The sequence below is a fragment of the Chroicocephalus ridibundus genome, chromosome 9 (assembly GCF_963924245.1).
Source record: "Chroicocephalus ridibundus chromosome 9, bChrRid1.1, whole genome shotgun sequence".
In the NCBI taxonomy this organism is placed as follows: domain Eukaryota; kingdom Metazoa; phylum Chordata; class Aves; order Charadriiformes; family Laridae; genus Chroicocephalus; species Chroicocephalus ridibundus.
Window position 1 is genome coordinate 27985115 of NC_086292.1, and position 26055 is coordinate 28011169.

Here is a 26055-nt window from a genome sequence, read left to right on the forward strand (position 1 = left end):
CCCAGCAGCTCTCTCCTGGCCCACACCAGCACCTGTCCACGGGGTGAGCTTCTGCCAGCTCACCTCCTGGCCACAGCAGTGTTTTCATCAAGGTGGCAAACACGAGTGGGATTTCTGTAGATTAAAGCGACCACAGCAACAGCTAATGTGTACGTTTGCGCTCCTTAATTAAACAGGGGTGTAGACGTCTTGTCTTGCGCTAACCCTCACTTACGTGGCCTCAAGTTACTCCAGCTCCCCCGGGGAAAAGCGTCGCACACGGGGAGTTCCCCGTGAAACAGCCGGTATTGGCAGCACCACAGGGACTTGTTTACACCTAACCGTTCAACAAGTCTTACTGAAATGACCCCTACCTAATTGCTACGTGAATGAGAGCATTGTGCAACCAGCACGGAAAGAATTTCTTTATAAAGGACACCGGTATGTACAAAGCGTGCAGCAGGTCAGGAGGAAAGCGAGAGCAACACAGAATGAGAAAAACATGCTCGACGTAGGGAATCCCAAAAAGCCAACTTAATACGCAGCATGGAGTAGCAGACAGCTCAGCTACATTGAAAAACATATATGCAAATATTGACTACGCTATGTAAAAGGCTCGGTTATTTATACCCCGTTCATCTTCCTTGGTCCTACTTCCTGACAAGTAAACAGACTGCTTCACTCCAGCGAGTTGTGCCACAGAAAGAGGTCCAAAAGTAAACACACAGACTCCATACTTCATTGGAGGTGAGCTTGTTTACAGAGCAAGAATTAAAACAAAACCACAGAATCCGTCGATATTCTATATGTAACGACACAGCCCTCCCTGACTCAGTATCTTCTGCTCATACGCTGTGACTCATCCATTGCGTGGGCTGGGGAGAGCAGAGATCTTCTCGGTTTCCTGGGATTCTCTGCCACATCAGACTCCTGCCTTCCACCACCGCACCGTAGAGCTTCATTACACTTGACATCCAGTTGCCGATGTCACCTGCCCGTCCCAGGGACGAGCGCTGGCTACAGGGCTATTGCATGAGACTTGAGGCATGTTGACACTGGACTGCGCCGAATCACGTGTGCCAAGGTGGGACGGCGAAGGAGTGGGGGAAGGTGTGACTCACCCGCCAGCTGACATAAAAATAAGCTACTACTGAATCAAAAATGCATGACTCCTTCACACCATGTGCGCAGGCAGAAGCTGTCACTATGCGGGAACTCGATCATCAGCTCAGCGCGGCCAAATGAAACCCGAAAATAAGCAATGCTCCATTTTACCTTCCAAAGGCAGGGCTTACAGGAAAGGCATTACATATGGCATTAACAACCACAGGGGAGGGATGCCAGAGATGCTTTGAAATGTAGTAACGAAAAAATAAAAATAAATCATTCCTGTACACCTATGGGTCACTGCTGGAAAGTCAATACTTCCCAGGACCACGGTGAATTATTTATTTGCGTGGAAGCAGGAGACTGAAGAGCAGTTTCCTGATTGCGTGGAGATGTTTTTCCGCCGTGGTCAGGCCCTGAGAGAGAGGAACTGGGCTCAGAGCGATACAGTAAGGGTCACGCAGCACCGGGCTTCCCTGTCCTCCAGAAAAGGCTTAGAGTTCAGGGATACTTTGGGGAAAAAAAGTAATTAGTTAAAGCCTTGCAAGTATCCACAGTGCAGCAGACATGTTTGCCTTCACTTCTCAGCAAAGCAAGGCTCACAGAAAGAGGTCAGTATTTTTCCCCCCCTCCAACCAGCATAGCTTGGGAGAAAAAGAAAGCTTTCAGACAAAGCTCGTCTGAAGTCCCAGCGGTCGGCTTCCATTTCTTTCACGGGTATGTGAGCTCCACTAGATATGACAGCAGCTGGATGGAGGAGAGGCTTTATGGTGGGACAGGCAGGTGCTACCATCCTCCTGCAGCACATCAAGTGACATGGAGCACCTCCATGGGCTCTGCTGCCGCATCCAGGGGACAGGGCAGCCCAGTGCCCCAGCCTGCAGACGGCTTTGTCGCACTTCTCTTCCCTGGGATGCAACAGCTTTCCAGAAATGTTCCTGAACAGCGTCTTCAGCTTCCCTTTGTAAAGCGACGTTAAACACCCGGCAGACGAGAGACGTGCTGATGGCACTGAGTAAGGATACAAAGGTTTCTAGAGCAGGAAACACAGCAGTGTCTTAAGTTTAAAAGGCTTTGCAAATATAAACCACATTTAAAGTGTTTTCTACTAGAGCTGAGAGCAGTAGGATCCACCCTGCAGCCCCACCAGAGCGGTCAGTCGAGAGGAGAGGCCGGTATCTCCACAGGCAACTCAAACCAGCTGGCTAGAGATACCACGGATGCAAAAGGGCGTGTAGGAGCTGTGGCAGATTGCAGCCAAAAATCCAAATGATGGGATGGGTGGAGATAAAAGCATGGCCACATACACCTGTATGTCCACATTACACACGGGAAAGAGAGCTCAGGCCAAGGGCTGCTGAAGAGCGAGAAGCAGGGACTGGGAAATACAGGCACTGCTTGCTGATAAAAGACGAGTTCCCAATAAAACCTTTGGAAGAGAGGTTTCCCCCGTGAAGCCTGCAGGACAGTTTAACTTGAAGGAAAGGTGAGAATGTGGAATCAGTCTTAAAACAAAAAGAACATTCCTGCTGAAGTTCCTCAAAGCAGGTCAATATGCAAGAAGAGTCCACCAGACAAAGCCAACGCAATCACTAGGACCTTAGTGGGCCACCAGCAGGACCCAGCTGCTGAAGGTGGCCCAACGGGCCTGACAGGGCTCCTGCAGCTGCATGAACTGCTTTATTCATCCCAAAACAAGTAGGAGAGACCTGGGATGCTGCTGGCTGCTCCTTGTACGCTACCCAGGAAACACAACCATCCCAGGAGTTAGGAGCTGGGTCACTTTGACCGTGGTCAGAGTATCTCAGTTTTGCTCTGCCAACACCAGTTTCCCTACCCCTATATTATGGGGAACCAGACATTCAGACAGCCAGTGGTGGGGATGGAGCTCCTCCACCCACCATCCTGCAAGATGTAGGGCCTGATTATTCAAGATTTTTTATGAATTATAAGAAGCCAAGCCTTTACTCCACAAACTTCAAGTACAGGGGACAAATGACATGCTCAAGTGACTGATCCAACACTGGAAACACGCTGGAGACCTGAACTTGGCAGCCCTAGGAGATGTAAAACATCCAGTCAAGTTGGATGGGGGAGCTCCTCCTGTCCCCGAGGGATGGAAGCAGCAGATTTAAGCAGCTGTACGAGGCCTCGGAGTAAGGGGAAGCCCAGGAGCCAAGGAACCAGTCTTGAGGAGGAGGGGAACACCTGGAACAGCCAGTCCTCAAAGAGGGTCATAGAGGAAGAGCCTAATTTTGGGGAATACCCAAATCCCACTTGGACTTCTTGTGGAAAGCTGTGCTGCTCATGTTCATATGCAGATAGCCACTATCCAGCAAGAAAAAATTTAGGACCGACATACACAGATGGTGACACCACCAGAAAAGTAAGATCCTGGGGATAGCTCAGGCCAGGGTGAATCTTCTGTGTCAGGATGTCCATGCATGCTTCCACGGACTTCATGACAAAACGCAACCATGAAACAGTTCAGTATGACACCAGCACCTTACAGGACTGATGACAGAGTAACACAACTAGTTTGCAAAGAGATTGTTAAAACTACTCCAATTATCCTGGTCAGCAAATGGATCGTATCCCAGACTACCTAAAACCTAAACAAATTCTTGTCCTTTCCTGAGACACCCTGTGGACCGACCATCAGGTCTTTGACTCTGTGCCTGCCTTTTTTTTTTTTTTTTTTTTTTTTTTTGCTTCGCTGGCTGCATTAAGGCAAAGCAGTCATACACTATTTTAGGTTATTAAATATTTAATTCCACAGTGAGAAGAAACCAGCAGATGGTCACTGTGCAGCAGGCCCTTGCCTCTTCTTTTGAGGGGGTAGAAAAGTTCAAGGAAGAAACAGGAAAACCCATTTCTATAAGGAAACCCCTCCATTCTAAATGGAGAAAACCCTCCCATTTAGAGGGGCAAGGTAGGAAATTACAGGAGAGCTATTCGTTTCTCATACTACAGGGAGGCATTGAAACATCAGAGACAGCAGCAATTCCTGCAGAAGCTCATGAGAGACAGCTGTTGGTCCGTTCTTTTGACCCAGGACTATCTCAATTAGCTACTTCTGAATCCATTTGATATATTGACTGGTATTGAGCTACTGAGAAGTACCAAAAAGAGCTACGTTCATACGGTTTAGATCCCTATATCAAACTTTTGCTCCAGTATATCTTATCTAGTGTGAAATACGTCTTAAGATGTATGAGACACAAGAAATCCAGTCTTCTCAGCTCATCCAAGCTGACTAGTGATCTTCAGCCGAGTCACGTGGCAGATGAAGAAGCTGGTGCTGATGGAAGCACCAGATGCAACTTCAGTGCCTTGTCTTTAACCATCGATGCCAATGGAGCACATGGCACAGGGAGCCACAGCAGAGCTGAGAAAGGAAGAGGCAGCTCTCACACAACTGTGCTGCTTCCTCCGTTCACGCAGAAACATCTCACACGGAAGCTCATCCCAGGAATTAACTTCTGATAGAGCCTTGAATTATTGGGCTATTTCTAGACCGAATAGCTTTAAAAAGAAAAGAGACTAATTTCACTAGCTTTTGATGATGGCAACAAGTGAAGCAGATAACCAAGACCAACATACATCCTTCAGGCACTGAACTGTAGAATCGTTCTAAAATTTTGGGGCAAAAGCCCCCGCGAAAGTATTGTGTGCAATATACTGCAGGACCAGAGTCAGCATTACAGAGCTAGTTGCAAACTTCTCTCCAAAAGCAGCACTTGTCCTACCAGTACGATCCAGCACTTCATACCTCCTCACCAACCAGTTGGGTTTCTGCAGGGGTTTTGAGGCACAAAACCTTTATGCTCCTGAGTTTGGAGGTTGCGCTTCTCGATCTGGTACATTGCAAGCAAGTCGTGACCAAGTTTTCCAAGACCACTCTCTTGGAAGACCAACTGCCACAAAACACTTCCCTCCAGGCTAGTCCCAACGTCATGTGGACACATCCAGCCACATACCACAGATGAAATATCTTTTCGACACGCACAAAGCCATCCTGCAAGAAGATTCCTACTTGATCCATGGCCAAGGAGGTTGGTCCCTTCCAACCTGAGTTTTCCTATGATTAGTATCCAAGAGTAATATACTTTAAAAATATTTATTCTGAATATCCAGGAAAAAGGAAATCACCATCAAATTTCTTCTCATTAGGAAAAAACCATTTTTCTCCAAATGCTGCAGGTGATGATAATTCTGACGTCTCAGAGATGCTGCTCAGTGAGACCATCTGGTTGTACATGCAGTTGAACGCAGCAGTTGCACTAACAAGAGGACCACGCTGCTACTGCGGCGTTACGGCAATGCTTTTACTAGTCTTACTTTTTAGGCTAACGGTGGGAGGTTCGCAGTTGGCCGCGTTATTTGGCAAGATTAATTGGCTAATTTATTGAACAGTATGTCACATGTAACACTACTGTTGCTCTCCTCTGAGTCATGCACTCCATGGGTTTGGACACTTTCAGTCTTCATTTGGCGAGTCCACGACAATTTCAAGTAACCAGTCGTGCTTGCTGGAAGTTCAAGGCTGTGAGTTTGAGCAGCCGAAGTTTTTAAGCAAGGACCATCAAGGGGAGCCTGGCATTAACAACATCACTGAGAACAGACCCATCTATTTCCCCAAAGCAGGCACATATTTAGCACCAATCTGTTTGTACAGACAGACGGTCTTCCCCTAATTCTCCGCGTGGCTTGCAGACACCAAGTTAAGGTGGCAGTCTGACTCCACCAAAATTTATTTTGTTCAGCTTCCAAGTTTCATGGAGAGACCAGAGATGTGGCTTACATCCTCCACCCGAGCTCCTGGCCTATTTCCAGTTGTTTTAGCAAAACTCTAGCACAAGAGCTTCTAATGGCATTCAACAGATTATCAGAGCTGGGTTTGCTGTGCCCGTGGGACCACACAGAGAGAGAAATAAAAGTCGTGTTGCTCACGAGGCTTCTCAACAGTCTCTTGACAAATACTGGCAAAAAGGCTTGAGATGAAAGTCAGCGCCACTTCCCCCACAACGAAGGGAAGGAGAGATCTTGAAGGCAAGATCTTCATGTCTGACGGCAGCATGCTCAGAAATACTTCCATTAGCATGCATGGCATCAGACAGGGCAGAAATGCCCTGCGTGGGCAAGTGTTGTAGGATGAAAAGTTTAGATTCATTAGGAACAGGAGAAAACCCATGAAAAAAGCCTTAAGCTAACCAAATAAAGCCAAACTCCCAACATTTGTTGGGTTTTAAAATTCCTCAGTAACATCTTTAAAGAGCGGTAGAAAGCCGAGAGGTGTAAAAAAAAAAAAAAAGCAGATTGGGATTCATTCGTGTGTCGTGTGACACATGCACCGGGGTATCACAGAGATGGCAAGCATCAACAGAACTCAAGTAGGGAGCGAAGAGTGGAATTAAGTGTATCACTTATTCTGTGAGCCGGCGTTTGATTTATGTGCTACACGGGCTTCAGCAGAAATGCCCCAGGTCTCAAAAGCACGGGTAATTGGAGTGAAGTGACAACATCAGCCTATCAAGAGCTTTGTGCGCAGTACCAGATGCTACCACTGGAATACAAAATACACAGAAAAGAGCACTTTATTTCAGCAGAGAATTCCTTATTTTAGTGTTTCCAATAGTGACAACTTACTCGGTTCCCACATCCCAGATTTTGCATCCTATAAGAAGCAAAGAAGCCACAAAATGCAGAGTGCAATAGCACTCAATCTCCAGAGGATGTGCTATGCAAAATTAAGGAAACCGCTTAGAAAAATTAGTTGGAAGCAGACAGGAAAAATGCAAGACACTGCGTATTATGTGCTCAGACTAAATATATATTTCATTCTGTTCAACTTAGTATTTTGGTAATATGAGAAGGCATCCTCTGCCAGTGGAAGCTATGTCCATCCAGGGGAAACAGGAAAAATAAAAACAGAAGAAAGTGTGGAAAAAAAATAATTACAGTAATGTAGGAAACTTGCCAAAGCCCAAGGTCAATATATGATCAAGGCACAGAAGGAGCAGAGAAGGTTTTGCTTCAGAGAGACTTCCTCGTGCGGTGGGAACTCAAGGCTGGGGAAATCCTTGGCATGGGAAACAGCACATGCTAAAAGTCTATATAGGTTTAAAAAGCAGCCACGAATTCAGGGAAGAAAAATCCAAACACTATTAGACACAAGCTCAAGCCTTATATTAGGGAAATCAGAGAGCTTGCCAGAAAAAAAAAACAAAACAAACCCACCTTTTGCTTATCCTGTTATATTCTTCTCATATTTGCTGCAGAATACAGTCGCAAAGAGGATACTGAGCCCACAGGCTTTCGCACACTCTTATGATTTAGTAAATATCAACAAAAATAGTATTTCAGGCTTTTATTAGGAAAGCTCTATGGTTTTTTTTACACAATTTCCTAGGTTTTAAAACTTTACGTCGCCTTTTTGAAGTCTGTCATTCTATACACAAATGACTTTCCATCCATTGATGGTTCCTATGTTTTACAAACACATTTACACGGGTATTTCCCGTATCAGTCAATCCTCACTTAGGCAATAGCCAGTTTACTAACGAGAGTTTCTAGCTCCAAATAATTATCTTGTATCATTATGATGTTATTCTGAACAAATCCCTTCCAAAAACTCACGTGGGACCAAGAAAGTTTGTCCAGATCAGTAAGTTCAAGTCAGAGTTACACAACAAATACGATGGTAACGTTTCATTTAATAAAGAAATCGCAAACTTTCTCTAAGCTTAGGGTATGTTACTTACCCGCGCTTCCAAGTTGTTTATAAAACCTGTATTCTAAATGAAGCTGCGGTGCACGTGATTTTATTGGTTCCTAAAACAGCAAAAAAAAAGTTGGTTAAAATCAGTCTGCCTGAAAAAAGTTATATTCCATACTTGAAGTTTTGTGACTGTATGTAATGCTTCAAGTTTTAAGATAAAATACCCTAGGACTGAAAGTCTAGCAACCGACTTCATCATTAGACGTCATTTAAATAAGCAAAGAACAAAAAGCAGTAAGACTTGCGACACGCACTCTGGAGGAGAAATAACTGCCGCGTTTAAACCCAAAGTGCATTCATGGCAGTGAAATTCAAGAATCGGTCAACAAAGCTCCTGGGTCCTTGAAGAACGACCCTGGACATTGGCAGGAGGAAAGCCAACGCTGCAAAAGATGAAGTCCCAAGTTCACTTTGTGGACTGTGGTTGCCCACAGTATTTTTGCTAGTCTATATTTTTGAAAAATGTTGAGTCACGTATCTGTGTTTTAAGTCAGACCGCAGTTGTATAAAGCTACAATCTTGCTCGCAGCGAGCGCTACAGTGCAGCCGCTATCTAGTAGAAACCCAGGAAGAAGTCTCCCTCCTCAGTAGCAGGTGTCAGTCAAACATCTCAAAGCACTCAAGAATATTCTATTTTTATACACAGAATAAAAAAAAAAAAGGCTAAGTCTGCAATGCACCCAAAACGTTACATTTCTCAACTGTTACTCATCTGCGCTTTACGCACAAAACTTAACGCCTATGATCCATAAAGGATTAACATGCAAGATTACAAAGCTTCTAAAAATATAAAGTTAATGTGGAGAGGATTAAGAGACAAGTAATTACATTTTCAATAAAATCGCGCACTTGGGGTAGGCACCAATGTGGATGCACCAACTGCCCGGACAGCTTTGAAAGGGAAGTTAATACCGGCCTCAGTTTTTGTTTGGATGTTGCTTATTTCCCTGCTCTTGAGAAAAGAGACACTCCATGCTCAGAACTATGTAAAATTCATAGCATGGTACCAAAACTAGTCTGAGTTTCAAAAACCTGCTAAATAATCCTCTATTTGGAAGTTAACTCAGCATTTAGAAGTTTGCCACAAAGGAGCCCCCTAAGAGTAACACACACACAAAAAAAAAAAAAAAAAAAATCATCGCTTTGTGTTTCCCATCAGCTCCTGTGAGTTACAGCAAAAGCATCCAAAGGAGGTTGAACACAGCTGCCAGGAGTTTGAGCTGGCTCCGATCCGGCGAAGTAACTCTTCGGCCTGCACAGGAGGACACGAAGGCTTTCGCTGATCCACTTGTCTTGTTCCACCTCTCAGTTTGTAGGGTAAGACTAACGTCCACGTTTGGCATGAACTCCATGTTAAAGACTTCTTTTTAAGTCAGAAGAACGATTTTTGTACAGGAATTCAGGCGATTCAACTTCCAGCCAAGCTGGTCACCACCAGCTCAAGTATACCCCGCTTTTGCCAGCAAGGGGCAAAAATACTCCCCGGTGCTCCTCAACTTTCTGATACTGAAAAGCTTCAGAAGTCAAATATGACCAACTACTGAGAAAACTATGGTGAAAAATATTCTGAAGGCAAAGCTGAATCCGTACTGAAGGCAAGTATAAAGCAACACAAAAACAAGTTTGTTACATCAGTTGCATTTAAATTAAGATAATTGTTGCTGATGGCTTGAGGGAGAGTCTATAGACACCTGCGCAGCAAAGGGATTCAGGGCAACAGGAACTCAGCCTGTTCAGCGAAGGGTTTATGTATCCAGTTAAAATATTTGGATAAAGTTAGAAGGATAAACGTACTGGGACGTGAGGCTGCCCGTGACAAAATCAGAGGAGGTAAGTCCAAGCCACATCTGCATCAGGAGCTGCTGGAGCCTGAGCTCTGGACACTTGCCAGAGTCGTGGCAGCTTCCGAGAAGATCATACCAGAACAGATGGCTGTCCTGTAGGGCAAGGGCTTAAGGATGCTGGCAGATGTTGCATTTGTAGCGAAAATAACTGAACTGCTACTGCCTAACGTACAAAATCCACAGCTCGAACCTACGGGCATCATGATCCCACAGGAGAGGGCAGAGTGTGGCTCCTGCGCTCAGGCTACATCTGTGCGTGACACGGGCTGCTTTCACGCAGGGGAGAAATTCCTGCTATGTGCCACTCCGCATTAAAAACCCCCAGAAGATTAAACCAGTAAACACAGCTATGGCATTTCAGAAGGCAAACTCCTCCATGAACTAGATGCCCTTAACCAAATAACGCTCAGCTGAAGAGCGGGACGAGGAGACAGGCAGTATTTTTCCCCGCCAGCAATTTTCTGATGCAGCACAATCCTCGCCCCCAAAGAGAAACCATGAGACGTTAGCGCTGAATTTCACAGCGCTTTCTGATCAGCTCTTCGGCATCCATCACACAATTCTCTAATTTTCCAGCTTGAACATCATGAGAGGAGGCATGAATAGCTGAGACAGCAGGGCTGCAGTTGCTGAAGATGATCTCACACAGCTAGGAGGACTTGGAGCAGAGTTCTGACTTGGTCCAATGACGCAGATAAAAGAAAATGTTGCCTTCGAGTTCATTGAATGCGACTACTGTATCACTAGTTCGCAAATTATTTGAAGGATAAAGAAAATTACAGTTAAGTACATGTATAAGAGAAGCGTATTTGCTGCTGAGGAGGCTGAGCAATTCTTACTCCTGGGGTATGTGATCTGACATGAGGAGACCAAAAAACCCCCATCTCTTTTACTGTTCCCTCGTTAATCTTCCCAAAACTGGAGCAGGTAGGCGAATACCTGGATGGCCACCGCATGGCAATCCCAGTCCTTCAAATGTGACGGAACAGAGATTTTTAAGCCTGAATTGCAACAGGGCAAATAAAACTGGAGTGTGCTGCAAAGTGAGTGCTTTAACACTCAGATATTTCAGGAGTGGGGGGAAAGAAAGAAAGAATACTACTGGGAAAAATAGGTAAGATTAAGGTAGCAATAAAGGTAATGCCATTCAGCTCTGCCATACAGCTATTGAGAGGTTTCAGGTTACTGGGAGGTATCTCTGCAGGCACTGTTTTGAGAGAAACAAGCATCCCTTGGACTAATACAGCTGTGTTTTTCCTGTATTATGAATTCCTTACGCCTTCCAACGCTATAACTTTGTGGGTTTATCTTTTAAAGCAAATTAGAAGTGTTGTCAATTCAATACAACATCTCGTCTGCGTACACAGCGCATTTTATATTGTCAGATCTGCCTAAAAAGTGAGTTACGCAGCAAGCCCCAGTCCTCCTTCCTGATGTGGATCCATATCAAGGACATCCTGAACTCCACTGCAGGCATTTATTTATTTATTTTAGGGAATATCTTCTGATGTTTGCCAACAGGCTTGAAAACAAGTCCCTCCTGCAAAGCCCTAATTATTTTTCATCTATGATGCCTCATATAAGGAGAATACTAGAGATATAAAATCTGTGGCACTTGAACGTGACCAGAATTAATGCACCAAGTCCATCTTGATCTTCTGTAATCTGAAATACTCCTCTCATTTTGCCAGACAACATCGTTTGGGCAAACAGGCGGGTTTGCTGCTAACATTGAGTTAGCATTACAACTTTAACTTCAGATTCTAGGGTTTGGATCTGTGATTAAAGAGCGTACGGATGAGAAAAGAGCACAGCAGCTGGAGACACCAAATTTGAAAACCCCAAGAGACTAATGGAAGTCTTAGTTCACAGACAGGAAAAGTTAAGGCATAAACACAAACTACTGGGCTATGACTTTATAAATCAAAAAGAGCTATAAGTTAGAGAGTTTCCCCATCCCCTAGACTCCGACTTCAAACCACCACCGACCACACTGTCTCAATGCCCTGAAGCAGTCTTCAGAAGCAGCTTTTTTACCTGGACCACTGGCTGGCTGTGCTATTCCCAAGGGAAGTTTTAACTATTGAATTACCCCCTTTCCCACCTCTCGACTCCAAAACCATGGAGGAGCAGGCTGCACAGTGCCACACTCCTAACCAAACCCTCTGCCAACCGCCCACCCAGAGAGAAGGAAGGGTGTTCAGAATCGATAGTCCTGCACAGAAAGGCTCAACCTAGGGAGTGGGAAGAGGTGGCAAATCCGCAATCAGTGCCGCTCACTGGGACCTGGCTTGCAAAGAGAAACGAGGCTCTCACCAGTATAAGACAGCTACGGACCACTTAGGCACCAAAAACGTTCAGCAGGTGGAAGGATGGATTCTTTCCCCATTTTTAGCGTTCTCAATAATTTATCTTAGTTTAAATAAGTTATTCTAGCTGGGGGTGAGAGCAGCATTAAGCCCAAAGTGAGAAAGTTGCTCTTCCTCTGAGTTTTTCAGATTAAGTACAAGTCATTTAAGAACACCCGAAGCTTCTACTTACCAGTTTAATCGCTACATATTCATTGGTGTAGAGATTTTTACCTGTGAAGAAAAAAGAAAAATTTTTTAGTTCCACATTCAACACTTGCAGGTAGAGAGACAAGGCAGAAGAGCATCACTGATGGCGAAGAGCTGTCTTTTCTCAATTCCCTGCTCAAATTCTTGTCTTTAACACAGTGTAAACCTCAAAATAATAAGGTGCAGCAGTTCACCAGGACAGGCAAACACTGTCTTCCATGTTTTACAGTAGCATTTCATGTTCCATGCGAGTGTCTGAGGAGGTATCCCAGACACATTAGGTTTTATTATCCATATTGTGCCAAAAAAGTCAGGGGAACAAAAAAAAGAAGTATCAGAACACCATTTCTTTCATAAATACCTTGGATCTGCTGGACACTGAGCAGTTTTACCCTGTGATCTACAGGGAGCTTCACTAGCTTAATCGTGCTGCATATCAAAACGACTACTGCAAGGAGGCATGTGGAAATAACCTTTGTACCAACACCCAGCTTTTATTCCTTCCTCTGTGAACAGGCAGGCAGCATGTATACAACGCCTTCTGCATGGCAGTGGCACAAAAGCAATCCTCGTAATCTAGTAAGGCCAATAACTCTCAGTTGCAATATGGTACCGATGATGATAAGAAATACACTAAAAGAACAAACCTCCTTCTTGGGACCCCAAAACGCAGAGCAGAGTCTGCTCTATATTACTGATTGCTTCCTGGCAAGCAGGAAGGGCAGGAGCCTGGGATGAGCACAGCCAGGCAAGCACGCAGCCAGCCGCCAGCACATTGTGGATGGATGACTGTGAGCCAGAGCTTGCACCTGTGCATGCTACAGCCGGAGGTGAATTTTTCCTCCAGGAACCTGTCTGGTGTTTGAACCAAGCCCTCGGCCTCCCTGGTGAAGCGTGGCAGAGCTGCACAGCTACATGTGTCAAGGAGCATCTCTCTGTGTGTTCTGAAGCTGCCAGTTATCGTATCATTCAATGTCCTCCAGTTCCTCTGCTAGGTTATTTGAGCAATCGCTCCCTGTTCACCTTCTCCAGGTTGCTCAAAACTGACCGCAAACTCTTCTGGAAGAGATGTCACTGGGGAAGGAGCTCAGGCAGTCCTCGTACCTGATCTGTACCATCAGCCCAACATCTCCACTACCTTTCTGACCTCCTCTAGTTCCACCGTGCCCTTTGAGGAGGGCAGCCTCCACTGCACAAAGCTTCCCATGAATTAGTATGGAGGAACGCTGACCTCCTTTGCTCACCATTGCTAGCACCGCTACAGCACGAGCCACGCTTTCACCAAGTGACTCTGCAGCTCCAACATTGAGCAGCAACCTGTACTGGAAGTTATCAGTGCCCGTTTGTAGCGTCAGCTCTGCCCAGCTCTATTACACATTTGCTTCCCAATTCCCGTAACAGATATTGACGCTTAGAACAGACCGGCTATTGAGAATGACCAGGATGGGGAGTGACATACTTCAGAGCAGGTGGGAGTTTCGGCATATCTACATGAACCCACTAAAAACACGCCATGTCCTCCCTTGCATACAGATACTCTTTGCATCCAGCAACAGCACTGGAAGACTCAGTGAAATTAAAGACGTGAACATGAAAGAAGACAAAGAGTCATCTTTAAATCCTGAAATATTTATCAGGGGAAAAGCCCCATTTATTTATTTTCTTTTGTAACAGCTTCATATTTTCTGCCTTTGACTTCTTTTGATACCATCCTGCTCTATTGCTCGGTGTAGTTCTGGCTTCCGAGTTTCGGATCGGGCACTCCTGGTCCAGGTCAGCACTGAGCAGATTGCTTTAATGTTCATTGGGAAGCCAAAACAATTTATGGAAAGCTTCAACCTGTTACAGTAACCGGCAATGCTGTCTAACACCAGGCAGGCGGTTAAATGTGAGGTTAAATGTAGAGGAGGCATTTTACGCAGGCAGATGTGTAAGCTGAGCTCCAGCATTAACCCTTGCAACACAGGGTGGTTTGAAACTATTTCTTTAGATCTTTCAATAAAAGCTGTTATGTCCAGGCTGGAAATGAAAGGTAGAAATTAGTTTTTGCAGTTGCATGAGGAATGCTCAGACATCAGAAAGTGGCTTCAAAGCGCTGGAAGAGCTTTGGATGTGGCTGGAAGGCCACATCGGGGGAAAGCAGGGGGCAGGATAAACTGCTTCCCCCTGACACAGACCAGGGCTCCAGGCTGATGCTGTGTGGGGAGCCCAGCGGGGGGGAGAACATGCAAGGACATTAAGGGAAGGCAGACTAAGTACACTTAAATTAACTGCTCCGTAATAGCTACCAGCAATGAGTCACCTCGGCAGCTCCAGCTGTAGGTCGCCCACTGACACCTCCTCCCCCCTCCTCCCGACAGGGAGTGAGCTCCTACCATGATGCTCAGTTTCAGGACATGGAGCCAGACTAATGGAAGCTCCAGCTGAATACGTGAGAAAGTTAGATGCTTTAAACAGCAAAAAACCCAAGGAGGGAGGCATGGGAATGCCATCCCTGACAGATCCCACGACCTCCATCACAATCTTGGAGGTGCACCATTTCAAGGCAGTTTTGGTGCTCAGTGTGCAGGGGGGTGAGTCCATCCAGGGAGCGATGAGCCACAGACCTTCTCGCAACACCTGTGCTCTCCCACCAACGTAGATTAACGATACTGGGCAAACAGTGCTCTTCCGAGCTTGTTTCAAGGCAGAGGAGGACACTGCCAATACCCTCCATGCACGTGGAGCCATCATCCAGCCGATTACAGTCTGGTTCATAAGGCTGAGGACTAGACAGAAGATAATTTTGGTAATGAAATTCCTCAGTTAAAAAACTGGGATTAACAAAACAGTAGCCTGAGATGTCAGGCCAGGTAAACAAGCTAATTAATCCCCCAATTCATCCCCTTCACAACACGCACTACGGGGAGACCCTGAACATGATGGGGTGCAAATGGGTCCAACTTCTGAACTCCAAAACCCTCCCTAAAGCTGCAGCACGAGCTGCTTGTTTTGCCAGCTTCAAGGGCAAAGCAAATCCCCACAGTCTCCCCGCTGGCTTGCTCCAGACTGAGATCTGCCCCTCACTGTTGCTGTCACATGGTCCAAGGTGCAATGTCATCTTCCTCCTCCTTCTCCAAGGCAGCAGGGGTATTAAAATGGAAGAGTAGAGGCAGCACTGCTCACAGGAGAAAGTGAATCTGCACAGTGAAATAAGCCATGAATAGAAGCTGTGTCTTATCTTCGTAAGACAAAAGATCCGTAATACAGGGGAGATGATATAACTGTGCTAACAAAAGCCTTTCAAGTTCAGGCAAAGCTTTTGATGGAGCAGCGATTAAGTTCATGCCCGAGTTTTGGGTAGTTCCACTGACAATTATGAAGTACATACTCTAAGTGAGAAGCGCCACATGAAGTCACTGGCATTCACGTGGGAAACCTAACCGGGCAGATTTCTCAAGCCCTGGCAGTAAGCTGTGCCGAATACACAGCCAGATGTGGACCAGCGGAGGAGCCCAAACTGATCCATCTCTCCTGCGCACTATTCCCACAGGTCAAAGTTAAGGACCACAAGTACAAACCTCTCATGAACAACATGAATCAAAAATGCTTTGACCCCTCTGTCCAGCTTCTTGTACATGGACAATAGATTCTGATGACAGATCAGGGCTGGGCAAGGGAGCAAACATCCACCCAATCGTCCTAGAGACCAGGCGGAGCTCAGCCCAGCCAGCACGGCATCTGCAGAGCAACCTGACCCCAGGGGCAGCTGGAACATGAGTTCACATCGACTTTGCAGTGCCAGTTTTGCCATCCCTTCCGGAGCATAAGTCTCCAAATAATGGCTCCTGGTGTGGATCCTACACAGGATCTACTCGTACCCACACCCTCCACATCTAGCATTATTCTAGTCCCGTATTCACATGATGATTTTGCTACTTGCTGCAGTACCAGATGCTATTATAACTTTTTTTATTATTTTTTTTTTTTACTTGTTTTAAAGCAGAGCTCCTGGCTTCAAACCGCAGCCTGGAAGTCAGCTGCGTGGTGCTGGCTTTTGGGGGACACCTTCTCAAGTCTGATCAACCTGCTCTGACTCAGCAAGGTCTAAATAAGCAGCTTTTCTTCTAGTTTGGGGCTTGTTGCTCGCTGCTGAGATGCACTGAATCTTCATGAGACCTCTAGATGAATCATGCCAACATCTGACTTCTGGACACTGGCCACTATGCAACTTCTTTGGGCAGCACATGAAAACACAGATTTCTCCAAAAATCCCTTTGGTGCAGTAGCCTACCAAGGGAGGATACAAGCAACAAAGAGCATCCAGCCCTCCTAACATCTTTTTTCCCTCCAAGCAGGGAGAAAAGTTGCATTAATTGTCATTTTAAAATGATAGTTTAACACACTGTTTTGAAAATGCCAGATAGTGTTTGGATTAGAGCAAAAGATTTGGGCAAAAAGAGTCTACAGCTCTGCATTAAAATAAGCCCCTGGTCTATCCAGAACTTAATGCTTATTTTAGAAAACCCTCTGACCTGCAGAAACTGGAATAATTTTATATTAGTACCTATTTAATTGCTTTATTAAATAAGGGTGCCAAACACTAGGAAAAAAGAGACATTTGAAGAGGCTTATTTATCCCCAACACAGCTCATGGCTCAGGATTTGGGGTAAATATGGCAAATAGCCACTGGGAAAGTCCATGACTTGATACAAGGAGGTGGTTTGTAGGCTCAGCTGCAGTATCTTTTCTCCACTGAAGTTTATGGCTTACCACAGCACTAGGTTTAACAGGTTAAATCCCACTTTGCCTGAGCAGCGAGCACCTCCTGACATCACAGGATTTTACAGCCCCGGTGAGCCCGTTCTCAGGCAGGTTTGCATAATGCTGCCTCTCAGATCGGCTTGGGGTGGAGATGCAGGACCTCGTAACAGCAGAAGACACACTATAAAGCTTCAGGTGTGTTCCAGCTCCCGAGTTAACAGGAGAATTTCCCAAGTTAACAGGAGAATTAACTTGGTAGACAACTGGGAGCTGCACAACAGGGCTTGGCGTTGCACGAAAGGGCGATGAAACCCCATAAGCATGCAGAGTCCAGCAAGCAAGATCCCCTGCTCTTTGCCAGTAGGTTGAGCCGCTTCGGGAACCAAAGCTCTGACAGACCACCTAACCTGCAGCCCGTCCAAAGAAACAATCAGTTAACCCTGTTTCATCTTATTACTCTGGGCCAGAGGCTGAGTTTTGCGTTCACCTTCCCATTTCAGTTCCTCTGCGGGCTGGAATCCAACTGTGCTGCTCCCATGTGCTTCAAAAGAAAGCAATATCCCCGGGGCTATCTGTATTTGCAGCGAGAAGGATCAACCCTGAGCAGCAAGGTTGATATTCGCAGGGAACAGCTTCCGTACGTACGCGCCGTCCCCTCCCTGAACAATCAGGGCTCTGTCTGGCACTGGGGCATGACATAAGAGCAGCTTAGAGTGAAAACACAACACCTGAAAAAATATAAGTTCTTTGGGGAATCGGAAAAATAGATTTTCCCCTTGTTTAGCAGTGCATGACTTTGTTCTTCCTGTTTCTAAAAGGCGTTTAACTTCTCCGAAACCATGTTAAAAAAAAAAAGCCAAAAAGCAGAGGGTACACCATTCATCTTCGCAGGACAAAACTGTTACCAGAGACTTGTTCTCCCGTATCTCAGATGTGCTGCTTCTCCTTCCCCCCAGCACAATTCAGCAATAATTAGCATCACATCTGTGCAACAGAAATATCTGATACTTGAGCAAACAGGAGTTCTTAAAGCGATAGCAACCAGCAAAAAGCAACAGTAATACAGCTTCTGTAAGGACCTTACACCTAATTGCTGTTATCAGTACTTGGGGCCCTTTGCCCAAATACAGAGTGCTTCATTAACCAGTATCAGAAAAATATTTACCAGTGTACCAAAAAAAACCCCAACAAACAAAGAGCCACTCAATTAACAGCTGTTGCTTTTTCCTTAGTTAAAACTGAATATTCTCTGTAAACTGACTTTTTCGGAAGTGAAATCTCTTGTGTGGCACCTGTGCTTTGAAACAACACATCAGCCAGAAATCCAATCCTGCGAAAATTTTGAGAAACATGAAAAAGAAGAACCACAGAAACGGGATCAGCAGTTGGGCACCAGACAAATAAACATGAGAGCCATTTACCCGGGGGGATCCACTACAGCTGCGGAGCCTTGAAGCAGAGCTTGGGTTACAGAGCAATTCAATGTCTCCACGGGGATCCTGCTATCGTGACATTTGCTGTTGGGGGTTGCGGGGAGGGGGGGGGGGGGAGGGAGGGCTTTTAAAAACGCAATACAGCTTCTCATGTTACATTATTGTAAGCATCCAAACTTATCTTCAGCTGCCAATTATGCTCATGTTCATAAAGGTGGGAGGTTTTGTCCCTGCCCTTGGTTTCTCTCCACCTTTGGAGCATTATCTCTGCTCCTGCAAATCAATAAAACTTCTCCGATGTAATGCTGACACCAAAACTACCCATTTAGTGAGACAGCATAAGCCAGCTGGTGAATCCTCACACTGTGGAGAAGCGGCACATCACATAGATGCAATAACCAAACCTTAGAATGAAAGATTACATGGATTAATCTAAGATCACGTAGATTCTGCGGAGGAATCTACAAAAATATTATCAGTAGTTATGTGCTATTATCCTTTGGTTACCTGAAGCAGTTTCCCCAATTGATTTATTTATCGACCCTTGTGTCTGATGCACAAATAATTTTAATTTCCATTCTAAATACAGACCAAGTTTCAGGCAACAGGTATTCATGTCAGCCAAAATGTCTTCAGCACCCTCAAGTTTGCTACCACAGCCATCTGATTCGTTCGGCAGAAGAGGAGAAACACGAGCATTTGAGGTCAGTTGGGATCACGACCATCCCGAGCCGCCGCTTCTGATCTACAGCAACTACCCCAAAACCACATCTTGGGAGCTTAGGGCATGTAATTAAAAACACCGGCTGCTTCCCCCAGCTCATTTAAAAGACAGCCATCATTTGTTTAGTGCGCAGTGCATTGGGCTCTTAAGTCATCCTAAACAAACGATGCATTAGCATAGCCATCTGTTTGCGTGACCAGCTGCAAGACATGTGGTTAGAAGACCAACAGACCACGAAAAATCACGGGCCACTGGGCCAGTTAGGCAGCAGCCAGATGGCCAGTCGGGACAGCCTGCTCTTTGCCAGCCAGCGAGTCAAAGACATAAGATGGAGCGGGTGACGGGGCTGAAACTAGGGCACGGAGGTTGGTGAAGGATGTGGAATAGAGAAGATGTGGCCAAGCATTGCCAGGAGAGAGTCTCACCCATTACTTTAATAGGGCGCCCTAGCTTATGAACAAGAAATCGAGAGCAAGATTTAGCAATAATCCAGGCAGTTAAGATTTTTTTTTTTTCACCTTAGGCAAGACATTCAGCGCTGGGAACCGTCTTCATTGTTGTGATTGTTCAAAATTTGCATCTTTGGCCTCTCCAGTGTATTCACTTTGACTTTATGCAAATAAAAATAATGCTAACAGTTACATCTTCTGAGTCAGAGGCTTCAGGTGAGGCAGCTCGACACTTGGGAAACACGACAAGCACACGCATTTCTCAAGCCAGGGTAAGTTTTTATGTATTTATATTCCAGTGGTGAAATGCTAATCTGGATAATGGAGGCGACTAAAAGGGTTACTTCTTACCTAGTCTGAGTTCTCCAAAGTTCCCACACCCAATCTTCTTGCCCACTCTGAAGTTGGGTCCCACCATAAGAACACCAGAAGACGCCGATGAGCTTGGTCGAGAACCGTGCCCACTCCTTCCCGGCATTCCTTTCGTCGTCCGCTGCCTTTCATCCTTTTCCCTATTAGGATGGTCCATGATCTTAGTGAAATATCTCTGCCAGCAAGCTGGCAGAAAGGAATTGGAGTACACACTCTTCTCCTTAGAATAGAAATATATATCCAAAAGTATCTGAGTCAAGGTCCAAGAGAGTCATGGAAACGCATGGAGTTCTTTTGGCACCGTATCCAGTTTCCTAATGCATCTTGATAATGTACCAAGGGCTCGATTGTGTTCTTGAGAACTCAATAAAGGCAGGTTGCTTTTGGTTTCTTACCTGGGGAAAAGAAAGAGGATATATGATATAAAAATCGTTATTTTTAAAATACCGAGCAAGAAATGTACAACAGGGCCAGCGTCCAGAGGTTTCCTCGAGGAAAATAACAGCTATACGGGAATTTTACCATTCTTAACAATTTTCTGATAAAAAGCCCTGATGTTACAAAGAAATATAAATGCTGCCCATCCATTGGGTGCTATTGGAGTTATGGGGACCCACACCACACCCACTAACAAAAGCAATTTCAGTTACACCAGCATGTCAGGTGGAAACTGCAAGGAGATCACGTCCCATCTTGAAAGCAACTGTGAAGTGTACAGTTTGTTTTCTTCTCACTTCATATATTTATAAAGTATTACACAAAAGCCAGACAGAAAATAAAAAGTGGCAAATGAAAGGTGCCAAGAGAAGAAAATATTGAAGTGCTTAGGAAGTCAAATTCTCCTTCATTTTCCACCTTTTAAAATTGACCCCACATATATTTGCTAATTGAAACTGCTGTCTTACGGAGATGGCTAAAATTAGTAGCCAAAGCAAGATTTATTATTTAAAAAAAAAGCTAGAAGTTTCCTGAAAACTGTATCAAAATACAATTCATGTTACCAACATGATTTAGTTGCCAAAAAAATGAGGTTTTGGAAAAAACAGATGTTCTAATGGAATTGGGTGAGGGACCCAAGAGCCAAGATCTCCTCCAGCAGCCTGCATTCACGACTGGCAAACCAAAGCCTGACAGATCTCCCAGAGGAGACACACACCTTCATACCTCGTGTCCAACCTTGTCACCACCATGACCCCAGGGGCAGACAACTCTGGGCTACTCCAGACAGCGCACCAGTGCATCTCAAGAGCACCAGTCTGCCAACTCTGTCAAAAGAGGACAAGAAATAGATGCTTCTCAACCCACACAGGTCAAGTGGTTCCTCTCTGCCCATGAACCAGCCTAATAAAGACAGGCAGAAGCTGTACGGACACAGGAGGTCCCGCTCCACAAGTGCAGTCCAGGGAGGGCAGGGAAGGCTGACATCTCACCATGAGACCTTTCCTAGGACATGAACTCACACTGGATCATTAGCGCAGCCCCACTGTGGTCAGAAGAAATTTCTACCACTCAGATGTGAAACTCTGAAGGCAAGGGGTCATTGTGGCCTGACGGGACAAGTCCAGAGGTACTACTGGTGGAGCCCAAGTGTTTCCCAAGCAATCAGCAGGATGAAGGAAAAGGTTGCAGCATGCTTTGTACAGATGCTGCATTGGGACCTGGTATCAGGCAGCAGATGTGGACACGCTGGAGATGCTTGTGGTGCAGCTTTTAAGCAAGAACCAGAACAAATATACCTGGAGCTATATACCATATCCCAGGACCTATACCCACTGGATTGTACTCCTTTAGGGGACACTGTCACATTCACGATTTTCCAGATGTGAAGACTGCCTGAATAATTTTAGAAACAAGGTTTGTGTCCTGCTCCTGCGTGGATGCCTCCAGCTGAAGTTGCAACATTTGCATGGAAGCCAGCAAACACGTCCAAAGTCAGAGAAGTGCCACATGAAGCCACCTTAACAAGAGTCACTGTGGAAGGAGATCATCAATCAAACACTATCAGGTACACCCAGAAACACAACCGTGTTTACAAGGGTTCAGAAGTTACTAAGGCTCAGTTGGCTCAGTCCTCCTGTAGCAAGACACTTGTAGAGGATTTAGGAAGGGTTTCTTCTGTTTGTTTCATGAGATGAAGAAGCTAAGCTACCTACTTCCAGTCAGCCAAAAAGAAAAGACAAGAATTATTACTCATCTGCAAACCAGTGGCACAGAACAAAAGCATTAGCCCTCATGAGATAAAAGTATGCTTTCCCAAGCCTTTAACTGTGGCATACTGTTATTTCTGGAAACTTTTGTTTTGATCTAAGGCATCTGTAGACAAGGCAGAAGTCATTCATGCTAGATCCAGAAAATGCAGGTAACTATCAGCTGGAAATTCCGGTTTCTGAATATTGAACAACTCTGTCATTTCTGAATATTTAGCACAGCTCTGACCTTTTCTATCCGTTTCCATGGGCAGTTCTGTATGGTTGCACAAAAGAGGGCACAGTTCTCCCCAGTTTCAGCTTCCTCCCTAGATATTTTTTTTTTTTAAATACTTCCACAAAAAAAGGCAAATATTAAATATAGATAATGCACAACTTTAACACCGCTTTACAATTACTTTCCACTGCTTTTTTTTCAGATATTATTGTATCACACAGGGAGTTTGGAGGACTCTGAACAGACTCTGTAGGAAGGATGCCGTGTCCCTCCACAGTACATTAGGAAGACCTTGAGGAACTAATAATAGCGTAACCAAGCATCCATACACTCGAATGGACACTTCATGCAACATAACAATCCCAGAAAACCACCCATCTTTAACAGTTTATACTACTGCTCAGACCCTAGCTCAGGTTGCACAGGTCATAACCCACAGTATATGTCATCCAGCCCGTGACTCAGCAGCCCAATTTTCTAGGCTGAAAAGCAGATGCATTCTCGTCATTGCTCTGCACAAAAGGTGGATCGCCACAGAAAACATCACACAGCTCGTTTGCAGCAAATCCAGGAGGTCTGAAAACCATCAGGTCATCTGAGAACCACTGTATCACGTCCATACTACCAGCTTGGCCACGCCAACCCAGCAGCTGCAGCATCAAGCTCCCATCGTGGCACCAAGCAGTGTGTGGAACACTGCTCGTGATTAAGCACTGCTGGCCAAGCTAGAGCCAGAAGAGTTGGAGATGTTCACGTACAAGAAATGCAGTATTTAGTACTACCAAGCTTTACTCGTACCTCAAATTAATTCAAGATTTAATACCTAAAACTGAATATGGATGAGCAGGAAGCATCCGTTACAGGCAAACAGGATGAACTGGTTTTTCATTGCAGACATCCCAACATGCTTTCAGCTGCAGCGTTCAGTTTGAGGGGGTGAGTTAGCGCTGTTTCTCAAAGCTGTTTGCGTAGACACACGCACAGTTGTATTTGCTTTGTGAAACCAGCCTGCAGAAGCAATGAGGATGCTCTATCAGATATCAGAAAAACACTTTGATGGGACCCCACCCCAGCCTGTCCTGGGAGGAGAGACTTGCTTCAAAACAAATAATAAGTCATTGAAACTACAGAGCTTTATTGCCGAACAGAAATCAAGTGTGAGGATGATGATGGAGCGCTTCTACGGCTGGACGACTAAGAAAGATGAGCAGAACAGAGGAATTCTGTGAATTAAAAAAGAAGCCCTTTGGAAAACGCACGTGACTCAACTAAAGCCAGTGAGAAGGACTTTTTTCCCCCCCCACTAGAGACCAAAGTCATTATTTTCATCAAGGTTGGATAATCCACGGGAAACAACTGTTTCTCTTTTGTGAGGTCTGTAGAAAGAAGTCTCTAGCAAAAGCACCACCCCTGCCCAGTTTACTCTTGGAAAAAACAATGCACAGCATTTTGTGAGACACGAAGGGCAGCACAGACTGAGGAGACACTACCATGAAGGGCTACCCTGAAAGAAAGAGGAAAAAACTGCGTGACAGGGACAGATTACAGCACAGGAAGGAGCAATGATACAATTTTTATAAAGTTGCAAGCAGATTTATTTTTTCCTCCCTTGCTCGTTCAACTAACAATTACATGGTCAGCAGAGAGTATAAGAAAAGTCAATATAAGCTAAAACCACCAGAAAGGATTTCTAAACAACCCCGATGAACGTGAGGTGGACTGGGAAGAGCAGGCTGCTTAAGAACGCACTGCAACATTCTTCCGTGTGGTGCCAGAAGCCATTTAACCTTGCTTCTGCCATGACGTACGACCAGCTTTCGACCTGCAGAGTGGGTGGATCCAGACAGCGAGGTGGTTTTGCAGCAGAACCTGATGCCTAGGTGGGGATCTTCTCAAAGCTGCTTGGCTACCTGCTGGCACAAGCATCATGAGAGAAAAACCTCTTACCAGCTATGATAAAACGGGGCTGAAAACCACCAAAAGGCAAAGGCGCACAATTTAATAAGTTTCAAATGGTTGATATGAGTTGGCCTAGGGGCAGAGTGGCTGGAGAGCTGCCCTGTGGAAAAGGACCTGGGGGTGTTGGTCGACAGCCAGCTGAATACGAGCCAGCAGTGTGCCTGGGTGGCCAAAAAGGCCAACAGCACCCTGGCCTGTATCAGCACTAGTGTGGCCAGCAGGACTGGGGCAGTGACCGTCCCCCCGTATTCGGCACCGGTGAGGCCCCATCTCGAGTGCTGTGTCCAGTTTTGGGCCCCTCACTACAGGAAAGACATTGAGGTGCCGGAGATCAATTGGATATTAGGAAAAATTTCTTCACCAAAAGGGTTATCAAGCCTTGGAACAGGCTGCCCAGGGAAGTGGTGTGAATCACCATCCCTGGAGGTATTTAAAAGCCGGGCAGGCGTGGTGCTGAGGGACACAGGTCAGTGGTGGGTTTGTCAGTGTTGGGTTGATGGTTGGACCCTATCTTAAAGGTCCCTTCCAACACAGATGATTCTATGATTCAGCAGCTGCAGGGCAGGCAGTCCTCCATCAGCGCGCGATGACACAAGTACATCATTCCTCTAAGGGCTGCTCAAGCCTCTCGTGAGCACAAGCCCTCCTGAGCCTCGATACAGCTTCCCCCTCCTCCAGACTGAAGTCTGAACCCAGCTCAAGCCCCATGTGCCAAGTTTCAGATCCGACATCAGAAATACACTGCTTAGTTTGACACTCACACCATCGTGCTCAGTGCACCTCAGGTGGGACAAGCAACTCCAGTCTTCTCAGGCAGATTGAGCAGGGCGCTCTACCACACATTCCCTGGCTAGTGAAATAAGATGTTAACGGTCACAAGCCACTACACCTCCATCCTTCTCCCGATCCCCATCTGTACAAGGTCTCCTGAGGGAGAAGAGTGGAAAGGTCATGCCTGACAGTCTGCAAACACTAATCCTCTCTCAGCTGAAAGCCTCCTGCAAACAGGAATTCAGATCAGCAATGAATGAGCAAACCAAGCGTTTGATAACCTCTTTATTATGAGCAGATCCCAGCTGTTGGTACACAGAATTGCGCAAAGACAATGCTGCTGCTGCATACTAAAAATGACTGTAGTAAATATGGCATCAAATATGGCTTTTGAGGACAAACAAAGCACTTGGCTTTGGAAGAGGAGTGGCAGAAGAATGAAGACTAGACTGTAATTTGAAGTCAGTCGCATTAATATTTAAAGACTACTCAACACCAGGACTATTTCCTGCCACAATTTAAACTTTTTCATAACGATTTTCCTTCCTACCTTTCCACCCGCTCAGCAAGATTGCTCCTGAAAGTTACTTGCATTTAAACAAAGCTGCGTGAAGATATTTCCCTAATGGGGACTCAGTCCAATTCCAGCGTTCATTGTTTCACTACAATATAGTTGGAGACACAGGAACAGTTATTTAATGAAAGATGCAGGCTTGAAAGGGAATTACTTAAAGCACAGTTAGCTAAGTAAAAAACCCAAACAAAAACAACCAAAAACTTTATATCCTACACACTTCAGAACACTTAGGACCCAAGATTTAAATCATGACCTCTCCTCCATCAATAAAACCGCAGCACTTGAGCCACAAACCAGCTTCCAGGTGGTGCTGAAAGCAGCTGCCATTCACGT

General features: G+C 45.4%; 1 protein-coding gene across 4 annotated transcripts in view; it reads right to left on the reverse strand.

Moving 5' to 3' along the window:
* CSNK1G1 (casein kinase 1 gamma 1) overlaps positions 1-26055 on the reverse strand; it is a 109722-nt gene that overhangs the window by 43862 nt on the left and 39805 nt on the right. For all 4 annotated transcript variants that reach the window (XM_063345582.1, XM_063345584.1, XM_063345581.1 and 1 more), the window contains 3 exons: positions 19971-20386; positions 12253-12293; positions 7851-7920 (listed from right to left, as the gene is read on the reverse strand). In XM_063345582.1, coding sequence (XP_063201652.1) covers positions 7851-7920; positions 12253-12293; positions 19971-20148 — 289 coding nt within the window. In that variant the 5' untranslated portion in view covers positions 20149-20386. The remainder of the gene's footprint in view (positions 1-7850; positions 7921-12252; positions 12294-19970; positions 20387-26055) is intronic.